Raw genomic sequence first — 11,364 nt, 5'->3', positions numbered from 1 at the left:
ATTATTTATAGCCCTTTGGGCATAATTCCAGATTGCCCTCCAGAATGGTTGAATCAGTTCACAACTCCACCAGCAATGCATTAGTGTTCCAATTTGTCCACATCCTTTCCAGCATTTGTCATTTTCCTGTTTTGTCATCTTAGCCAATCTGACTGGTGAGATGTGGTACCTCAGAGTTGTTTTCATTTGAATTTCTCTAATCAATAGTGATTTAGAGCATTTTTTCATATGCTTATAGATATCTTTAATTTCTTCCTCTGAAAACCACCTGTTCATATACTTTGACCATTTATCAGTTGGAGAATGACTGGTATTCTTATAGATTTGACTCAATTCTCTGTATATTTTAGAAACGAATCCTTTATCAGAAACATAGGTTGTAAAAATTCTTTCCCAATTTTCCACTTCCCTCCTAATCTTGGTTATATTGGCTTTGTTTGTACAGAAGCTTTTCAAATTTATGTAATCAAAATTATCCGTTTTGCATTTTATAATGCCCTCCAATTATTGTTTCATCATAAAGTCTTCCCCTCTCCACAAATCTGACAGGTAAACTATTCTTTGCTTTCCCAGATTGTTTACAGTATCAGCCTTTATACCTAGATCATGTACCCATTTAGACTTAATTTTGGTATATGGTGTTAAATAGTGGTCTATGCCCAGTTTCTGCCATACTATATTCCAGTTTTCCCAACAATTTTTTGTCAAATAGTGAGTTCTTATCCCCAAAACTGGGGTCTTTGGGTTTATCAAACAGTAGATTACTATATATAGTCTTTGACTGCTGAGTCTCATGTACCTACCATTGATCCACTACTCTATTCCTCAGCCAGTACCAAGTAATTTTGATGACTGCTGCTTTGTAATACAGATTAAAATCTGGTATAGCTAGTCTACCTTCCTTAGCATTTCTTTTCATTAATTCCTTTGATATTCTGAACCTTCTGTTCTTCCAAATGAATTTTGTTGCTATTTTTTCTACCTCTATAAGGTAGTTTTTTTGGCAAACTGATTGGCATGGCACTAAATATATAATTTAATTTAGGTAAAATTGCCATTTTTATTATATTAGCTCAACCCAGCTACAAGCAATTGATGTTTTCCCAATTAGTTAGATCTGACTTTATTTGTGTGAAGAGTGTTTTGTAGTTGTATTCATATAGGTCCTGGGTTTGTTTTTGCAGGTAAATTCCCAAATATTTTATAATGTCTACAGTAACTTTAAATGGGATTTCTCTTTCTATCTCTTGCTGTTGGATTTTTTTCTTTTAAGAAATTATTAAGGGGTTGTTAGGTAGTGCAGTGAATAGAACACTGGCCCTGGAGTCAGATGGACCTGAGTTCAAATCCAGCCTCAGACACTTAACACAAAAAAACTAGGCATGTCCTTGGGCAAGTCACTTAACCCCAATTGCCCTGCCTTCCCCCCTCTGAAAAGAAAAAAAAAAGAAATTATTAAGAAAAACTGTTGTGGTATTTTATATCCAGAGGGTAAAATAGAAATTGAAAGTATCCACTGATTACCCCAGAATGAGATTCCCAAATGAAAATTTCTGAGAATATTATAGCCAAATTCCAGACTCCCAGGTCAAAGGGAAAATAGTTCAAACAGCCAGAAAATAATCATTCAAAAATTGTGGAGCCATAGTCAGGATCACAAAAAGATTTAGTGTCTACCACATTAAAGGAGTGCAGGGCTTAGAATATAATATTCCAGAAGGCAAAAAAACGAGGATTATAACCAAGAATCACTTACCCAGCAAAAATGACTGTAATCCTTCAGGGTAAAATAGACATTTAATAAAATAGATGACTTTCAAGAATTATTTTTTGGAGGGGGAATAGCAGGGCAATTAGGGTTAAGTGACTTGCCCAAGGTCACATGGCTAGTTTTTTGTGTTAAGTGTCTGAGGCTGGATTTGTTAATTTTTTGTGTTAAGTGTCTGAGGCCGGTGCTCTATTCACTGTGCCTAGCTGTCCCCACTTTCAAAAATTTCTGAAGACCAGAGCTGAATAGAATATTTGACATCCAAACGGAAAATTCATGGAAAGTATAAAAAGACAAACATGAAAGTGTAATTATAAGAGATTTAATGAAGTTAAATTGTTTACATTCCTATATGGGAAGATGATAAATGTAACTCCTAGAAACTTTATTCTTATTAGGGCAGTTAAAAGGAGTTAACATAGATAGAGGGTAAGGGTGTTATTTGGTTATGTTAAAATTATCTCCAAAAAAAAATGAAGGGGAGGAAAAGAGGGAAAGAAAGAGGTAGAATGGGTAATATTTTCTTACATAAAAGAGGCATGCAAGAAAGAACTTTTCTAATGGAGGGGAAAGTGGGGGGTGGTGGCAGGCCATGCTTCGACCTCACTCTCATCAGATTTTATTCAAAAAAGAACTTACACACACAGTTGGGTATAGAAATGTAACTTACTCAGTAGAGGAAAAGGAGGGGAAGTAGATAAGAGGAAGGGAGGATTATAAAGAGGAGGGTGGATTAAGGGAGGCAAACTACTCTTGAGAATGAGGAGGAAAAGGAGGAGTAGAAGATGAGAGAAAGAGAGAAAGAGACAGAGAGAGACAGAAACTGGGCAAACAGGGCTTGGCCCTAGGGCATTGACTGACCCATAGGGGTGTGGATTTACTGGGGGGCATACTTCCTGATTAGGAGGAAGGATGTATGGGAGTGAGTTTCCTCCCCCAGTAAGTTAAGGTTCTCCCTTGTTGACTTGAGTAATGTACCCTAGGTCACCACATTTGTTCTATTAAACCACACTTGAAGATGAATGAAATGACCTCCTCTTGCCATGCCTACTAACTTCGCCCTTGTCCAAATATGACTACTTATGTCTGTTAGCTAGGGATGCAATATATGGAGTGCTAGGTTTCCCTGAATGTAAGAAGATAGACAGAGTGTGATAACAACTGTATGTGTGTGCATGTGTGTATGTATGAAGCCGGGAAGACTAGGGTTGGGACTCAGGAGGTGTTGGGATGAATCAATAGGGTTGAGAGTAGAAAGAAATTATTAGAAAATTTATGCTCATCTCTGGAGATGGTGACTGTGGACCACAGGTATTAGGGGAACAGGAAAGTTTGTTACCTATTAACAGGAGAAGTATCATCTTTTATGGTACAAACCTGCTGTCTAATATCTTGTGATTATAGAAGGCTATAATCAGTGTGGTATTTGGAGGGGAAGATGGAAGATAAGGAAGCTCTTTAGAATATACTATGAAATCTCTCTCCAAACTCTGGAGAACAAGGGGTAAACATGGTGGGAATTAGACATATGTCAAGGTTATCCATCATTTTGGACTCTTATCATTGATCTCCTTATCTATTATAGTTTCTACTACATCTAGTTATCTATCTAGTTATCCAATATGTATGTGTACATATAATCATATATATAGTTATCTACCTATCTATCTATCTATCTATCTATCTATCTATCTATCTATCTATCTATCTATCTATCTATCTATGTCTGTCTATCTATAGTTATCTACTATAGCATTAGGAGCCAAATACAATCTCATAGGTTTCAAGGTTCAGGATGGGGCATGCTACCCTTCCACTAATTCCCTCTATTAATATATATTTCACCTTGTATTAAACTCTTCCTGCTCACAGTCTCTCTCACACCTCACTGGGGCTCCTAAGCCCCACACATCTCTCTTGATGTATCCAACAATATTGACACTATTCTGTCTCTTGATGCATATTCATCATATTTTTTAGAAGTAGCCAGTGGCACAGTGAATAGAGTGATGGATCTTTGGTCAAGAAGACCTGAATTTGGTGGCACAGTGAGTAAGAGTGCCAGCCCCAGAGTTGGGAGACCCGGGATCGTTTCCAGCTTCAGATTAGCACCCACACAAAATAATTGGCCATGTAACCTCGATCAAGTTACTTAACCCCAATTGCTTAAAAAAAAAAAAAGAAGACCTGAATTTAAATCTGGCTTCAGATAATTTTCTAGTTTGTGTGATCCCGGGACAGTCACAATATCTGTTTGCCTCATTTTACTTAACTGTAATATCAGGAAAATTATACCTTCCTCCCACAGTTTTTGTGAGGATTAAATGAAATATTTATTTGTTTAAAGTTTAAATTTATTTATTTATTTTTAGTTTACAGAATAAAACAAGCTTTTATAAAAGCATTTAGTATAGTGTGTGCTAAATACAGTAGATACTATGTTGCTCATTTGTGTCCTACCCTTTGTAATTCCATTTGGGATTTTCTTTGCAAATATATTGGAGTGGTATGCCATTTCCTCCTTCAACTCATTTTATAGATGAGGAAATTGAGGCAAACAGGCTTAAGTGACATACCCAGTGTCATACAGCTAGCAAGTATCTGTATCTAGACTTGAAAGCAGGTCTTCCTAATTCCTAGCTGCCCAGATACTATATGAATGCCTATTCTTTTTCTTTTTTCTTTTTGGAGAGGGGAAAGCAGGGCAATTGGGGTTAAGGGACTTTTCCAAGGTCACACAGCTAGTAAGTGTGTCAAATGTCTGAAGCTGAATTTGAACTCAGGTCCTCCAGGGCCAGTGTTCTATTTACTAAACCATCTAGCTGCCCCAATGAATGTTGATTTTTTTCCTCCTTTCCTTGCTATAAAAATTCTGTTCTATCAACATCTCTTCAAATCTCATCTATTCCTCCAAAATAAACTATCTTGTACTTGTTCCATTAGACTTTCTATTCCTCCTTGACACACATAGCCTAATTTCCCCAGTTTTGTGTCCTAGCTCACCAACATCAGTGAAATGGGCCCAACACTGAAACAGGCCTAGGAATTACTGACAGCTGGGAGCAGCAGGTGCTGCTATGGCTTCAGGGGATCTCACATCTTCCTCATTTGCTAGTATTTTCAGGATCTAGCAATTCTGTTGTAATTATAAATTGCAAAATATTTGCCTTGGTAGAGAAAGCTTCATCCTTGACTGTTTTCTACACCTCTGAAATCATAGATCCAGACCAAAAAAAATTTGACTTAGAGTGTATTATTGTGTACTAGACTATCAACTCAATGAGGTCATGTATTACTGAGGCTTATCTGAACTTTGCATGTTACCAAATACTGCATGCATAGTAAGCATTTAAAACATGATTGATGCAATCATACAAATAGACTATCAGCTCCCTCACAGAGGGAACCCTGCCTTCTTTGAGTTGCCTAGAACAGAGTTTTGTAGTCAATCAACATTTATTAAGGCTTACTATGTTTAGGTTGTGACCTAATAGAGAGAAAGGCAAAAGTAGTCCCTGTCTTCAAGGTCCTCACTTACTTATGGGGAAAATTAGTAAGTGATTATTAAGTCACTGAACTTCCCAGGGACAAAACAAAGAAAATGGGCTATCTGGGCTCACGGGAGCTCTGCAACTGATTCTAGGAAGTTAGTGCTATGTAACACTGGTTGTTCTTAGAAATTCACATTTCAGAAATGTAAAAATTTCTGCGATGTTCTTGGGATAACTGGATGGTGGTAATTACTGGCTAAAGACTCTGAAGGAAGTATTATTCAGTGTAGTAGGAGGAGTCACTGTAGTGCCACCTCATCACAGGAATCAGGGCCTATGAAGGAGAATAAAAAGGGGTAACTTAGGAACTCAGAACATTCATCAGAATCATTCTCACATTCTCAGCTGCTACTGCAGGCCCAGAGACTATCCCCAGAAAAATGAAGTTTCTACTGCTGAGTATGGGCTTGGCCCTGGTCTGTGGCCTCCATCCTGAGTATAGCAGATCAGAGGAAGATCTGTCAGATGAAAGGGAACAAAAATGGGAACAGGTGGGTAAGGTGCAATGGGTTGGGAGGGGAAGTGGTATTGGGAATAACAAACAAGGAGAACAGATCCTCTCTGCCCAACAGGACTGGAGGAAGCAGGACTTAGGGTAAGATGGAAAAGATATGTGAATGTTTGTCTTCTAAAATCTGGCATTATAGGGGTAGGTAAGTGGTGCAGTGGATAGAATGCCAGACTTTGAGTCAGGAAGGCTCATCTTCCTTAATTCAAATCTGGTCTCAGATAATTACTAGCTGTATGACTGTGAGCAAGTCACTTCACCCTGTTCGCTTTAGTTTTCTCATCCATAAAATGAGCTGGAGAAGGAGATGGTAAACCACTCCAGTATCTTTGCCAAGAAAACCCCAAATGGGGTCACAAAGAGTCAACCTAACTGCAATATATAAACAACAACAAATATAGCATTTGAAGGTTTACAAAAGGCTTTACAGATAGGATCTCATTTGATTCTCTCAACAATTCTGTGAGGTCTTCTGACTCAAAGCTGTCCTTCCCAATAGTTATGCGTTCTGCAAATCTGAGAATCTGAAATGATGCATGATTGTACATGTTTGTCTATGATTTGTATATCTTTCAAAAAGGAATGAGGAGTAATGTTTCAACCTTTCATTCTTGACCATATAATCTCATAGGAGGGCTTTCTGCACTTGTCAAATGAAAGGGATGAATGGGGCAAACTCTGAGGACCCTCTAGTTCTGAAATTCTGTGATTCCATTATGCTGTTCTTTCAAAAGACAAACATAATCCCAGGGACTGTGATTGAAATCTATCCTCTCAGTTTCTTATTGTCATAGTAAATGAGCTGATGGATCTCAGAAAATCTCATAGAAGAACCAGGCACTCCAAGGCATGGTGCCTGGAGGTTCTCTTTCTCTGAGCTGCCATTTCAAATGATTTTGTCAAAAGGGTGCTGATGGTAATGTGGGGCTTTGTTTCTGCATTTGAGTTGCTTTTGGATGCCACATGAATTTTTGCCATGGTTTGGGGAGTAATCTCAGTCAGACTCAGTCAGAGAAGAGGGGAAGAAGATTTCCCCAGGGGGCCTTACTGATTAGAGTCAGAGAAAGGACCTAGGATTAATCTAAGTCTTCCTTAAGTGACCGTTACTGTTAATCCCACTAAGGATTCTCCCTACTAAAGATTTTATGTTTTTCTCTATCCCTCCATTTTTTTTTAAGAAAACTAATTTGTTAGATGTATCTAAAGGCAAGATATATAGTAATTTACAGTGAAGAAATCAAATAACTTGAGAAAGGTCACATAGGTAAATAGTGTTCAAGCCAGGCCTGGAAATCAGATCTCCTAACACTGATTCTAGCACTCTTTCTACTTTTCCATGGTGAAAATACACATGCTCAGGCAGAATTGGAGTAGGTAACCTCAATTTATTCATTGATAAAATGAAGGGTTTGGGCTAAGATGCCTTTCAGGTCTAAAATCCCATGATCTTGTGATCAGGATATTTTCTTCACTTCTATTCTCAACTAGACCTTTTCCCACAGTTTTCTGGACACTGGCACACTGTCGTATTGGCCGCAAGTGATAGATATCTGATTGAGGAGGAAGGTCCCTTTAGGAATTTTATCCAAAATATCACTGTAGAGAATGAAAACTTGAATGGATTCTTTTTGACAAGGTAAGTTTTACTTGCATTAACTGGGGGGAGTGACAGACATCTTGATCACAGATCTGGACTCTCCCAACACAACAACAAGCTGAACTTGTCTGTCCTGGGTATCAGTCATTTATGAAGCTTCCGTGGTAAAGTTATTCTTATAAACATCAAAGGTAAAAGGAAAACAAAACTAATGTAAGTTCTTTGCAAGAAGGAGTTGCTTTATTCTTATTTGTATTCTCAGTTCCTAGCACAGTGCATGGTACAAAATAGGCATTCAGTAAATACTGAGGGATTGATTGATAAAAGGCAAAATACAGACTTGAAGTGTGTGTGCAAGGGAAGGGCAGTATTGATTGCAAATGAGGTTCAGGTCTTTTTAATTACAAGCTAGGGGAGCCAATTCTTCTTTTCCCCCCACTCTCCCTAAACCACTGCTCAGTCATCCATCATCATTTGGAGGCAGGATAGGTGCATAGACATAGAGAACAGAGAGGAGAGAAAGAGAAGAAGAGAGAAGTAAATGTCACTAAGACACACTGATGTTGTACCAGATAATACCAACAGAGACATCTTTCATCCATAAGGCTTGAAATGCTTGGCATTGTGTTATCCACATCAAAAAGGAATGTGTGATTGCATCAGTCCTCCCAGACTCTTAATTCCAGACTATCTGCCAGGAAAAAAAATCATAGAAGAGAAAACCCTGGGCTGAGTCCTAGTCTTTATACATTCACTGAATGTTAGTGCTTAAATGACCATCTCTTTTTAAGTCTGTGTTTCAATTGTATTTTTAAATGGGGACTATGCTATAACTACTCTACTCATCTTTTCTGGATGTTGTAGAGATAAAATGAGATAATAGTAACATCATTTCATATTTATACAGTGCTTTCAAGTTTAGAGAAAATTCTTTCCATGATTACACAGGTGATTATTATTCCCAGTTTACAAGTGAGAACACTGAATCTCAGAGGAATAAAATGACTGCTCAAGGTCACTTTTGCGGGGAAAGGAGAGACAATTTTCTTTTTATCCCAAGTGCTTAGCAAAGTGCCTAGAACATAGAGTGTGCTTAATAAATATTCTTTGATTGACTGATTGATAGTGAGGTTCAAACCCAGATCTCCTGACTTCTGACATTGTTCACCTCGGACACTGTTCTTTCACAAATAAAGTCAATATCCCCAAATCTGCCCATGCAGACTTTATATAGGAATATTTTATTTAAGTGCCACATATATTACATATGTTGATCACAGATTTAAAAAAATAAGAATTTTATAAAAATATTCTTGCCAATTTTTCAAATGGTGAACATAGTTTAATTCTTTTTGAGGAGTCAGAAGTCACTCAGGACAGTGAGTAAAGTGCCGGCGCCAGAGTCAGGAGGACCTGAGTTCGGTTCTGGCCTCAGACACTTAACATGCACACACAAAAACTAGCCGTGTAGCCTTGGGCAAGTTACTTAACCCCAGTTGCCCTCCAAAAAGCAAACAAACAAATAAATAAGTAAATAAATAGATAAATAAATAAATATAAATAAGTAAATAGATAGGTAAACAAACAAACAGACAGACAAATGAAATGCATAAAAAATAAAAGAAGTCACTCAGGAGACTTCATTGTTTATAATTTTATAGTAGTGACTGAAGGCATGTAAGTAGTATAGTGGATAAAGTGCCAGACCTAGAGTTAGGAAGAGCTGTATTCAAATCTGGTCTCAGATATAAACTGTGTGACCCTGGGCAAATTACTTAACTCTGTTTGCCTCAGTTTCCTCATCTGTAAAATGATGTGGAGAAGGAAATAACAAACCACTACAGTATCTTTGCCAAGAAAACCTCAAAATGGGTCACAAAGAGTCAGATATTACTGAAATGACTAAACAATAACAACAAAAAAAAACTAAAAACAATTTTACTAAAAATTGTGGACAAATCGAGGTTTCTGGAATAGATTTTGAAAGCAAAATTCACTATGAAAAGATGAAGTGTTATTATAATCCTAATTTTTATTTCCAGGAAAAATGGCCAATGCATTCCATTATATCTTACTGCTTTCAAGACTAAGGAAGCACGTCATTTTAAGTTGAACTGTAAGTATAAACAAGAATACCACTATTGTTAGTCTTATTCACTGAAATGAATTAATCCATTGATTAACCAGAGTATACAAACTAACACCCCATTTTCCCCTCCGCCTTCCTGTCCTTCTGATAGCTGTAGAGGTCAGACAAGCCTTGATAGGACTAAAATGAGAACTAAATCATTGTGTGAGTTTGCATAAATCCTTTACCCTCTCTGAACCTCAGTTTCCCCATCGGTAAAGTGATATACCTGGACTACATGGCCTCCCAATGTCCCTTTCATCTCTACCACTCTGTGATTTTAGAAGGTTCAGGGAAGGGGAAGTTTATCTTGAAAAGGGTGTGTGAACAAAACATAGTTTGGGATTTCAGAGAGGCCTGAGAAATGCCTTTACCTAGTATGCAACTACAGATAGATATCAAGTTTTCCCTAGTTCTTATAGAATCAGAAATTTTAATCACTACCCTCTCCTGATTTCACAGATTATGGAACTAATGATGTATACTATGAAAGCTCTAAGCCAAATGAATATGTCAAATTCATCTTGTATAACTACCGTGATGGGAAAGTGAACATTGTGGCTTACCTCCTTGGTATGTATCCTATGACCCTTCCCCAACACTCATTCCCCTCTTCATTCTTTGAAAAAGGATGAGCAGCGAAAGAAAAGAATAAAGTGGCCAAAACTCACTCCAACAACAATGTGTAGCATCTAAGACAAGGAAACCATTTTCCAGGACAGCAAATTGAGCATCCTGAGACCCCTGGAGGCATCCAGTCTGACAATTTTATAGAATGTAAGCTTGTTGAGGGCAGGAGGTCACTTTTCTAAGTATATCCATATACTTAGTATAGAATTTGGAATATAGTAAGTTATTAATAAATGCTTGTTAAATGAATGAATGACCAACCTTATCTAGCAAATCCTTACCCTGCTTTGGAAAGAATTTAGAGCAGACAGACCATTTAATAGAAACCTTATTTTATAGCAGAAGAAAAATCTATTTATTCATTCACTCATTAAAAATGAAATTAACACAAAAATGATAAAGTAAAATGGAAAAGTAAAAAGTTCCTAAGAGGGAAAGATCATTTCTGGTGGGGGATGAGATAGGACTTAATACAGATGATATTTGAGCTGAAGGAGTGAATTGAAGGGATAGAGCTGACTGGAAGGTCATTACAAGAGAAGGTCACCAGGCAAGCAAATGATAGTGATTAGATCAGGGTGGGAGATACTAGGAAGAATCATGCTCCTATATTCACTCACAAACCTATTATCCTTAACTTTAATCCTGAATTTCAAGATAGCTTGAGGTTCTATCAGACAGGATTGGACAAATATTTCTTGTCTTCCCCTTCCCCACTCCTTACATGACCTGAAGGAATCATGTTTCCTTCCTCTGTGAAATTAGAAACTTGGACTTATGATCTTTCCTGTGCCTCATGATTCTCATGTTGCAATGAAAGCAATGCAATGATTATCTTCTAAGTGATGAAAGACAGGAAGCATGATGGAGGACCAGGGTGGGTACTAGGATATCTCTGAAAGGGATTTTCATAGTTCCTCCAATCACTGCTATACTCATGAAAAGTTTGGGTTGAGCTCCAAACTTTCCTGCAGTGAGCATTGCTATAACTATTGTTCTACATACCTCTTTCTTTTCATAGCCAAACTCCTGGGGGAAAAAAATTACTGTCTCCACACTCTCACTTCCCACTCATTTTTTACTCTTTTTGCAGGATAATTTATCTCCCTTCCTATGCACAGATATACTCCAGGGCTACTACCATCTCTCTCTCTCTCTCTCTCTCTCTCTCTCTCTCTCTCT

General features: G+C 37.6%; 1 protein-coding gene across 1 annotated transcript in view; it reads left to right on the top strand.

Annotated features, from left to right (window-relative positions):
* Positions 1–5,514: 5,514 nt before the first annotated feature.
* Positions 5,515–11,364, top strand: part of LOC138177267 (trichosurin) — a 10,149-nt gene continuing 4,299 nt past the window's right edge. The window contains exons 1-4 of the mRNA XM_069108363.1: positions 5,515–5,810; positions 7,330–7,463; positions 9,467–9,540; positions 10,015–10,125. Coding sequence (XP_068964464.1) covers positions 5,700–5,810; positions 7,330–7,463; positions 9,467–9,540; positions 10,015–10,125 — 430 coding nt within the window. The 5' untranslated portion in view covers positions 5,515–5,699. The remainder of the gene's footprint in view (positions 5,811–7,329; positions 7,464–9,466; positions 9,541–10,014; positions 10,126–11,364) is intronic.

The sequence above is a fragment of the Petaurus breviceps genome, unplaced genomic scaffold, assembly GCF_028583685.1.
Source record: "Petaurus breviceps papuanus isolate PSGF00001 unplaced genomic scaffold, PetGlider_PUasm1.0 90383, whole genome shotgun sequence".
Taxonomy (NCBI): Eukaryota; Metazoa; Chordata; class Mammalia; order Diprotodontia; family Petauridae; genus Petaurus; species Petaurus breviceps.
Note: the sequence above shows the minus strand (reverse complement) of the source record. Positions and strands in the feature narration are given on the sequence as shown.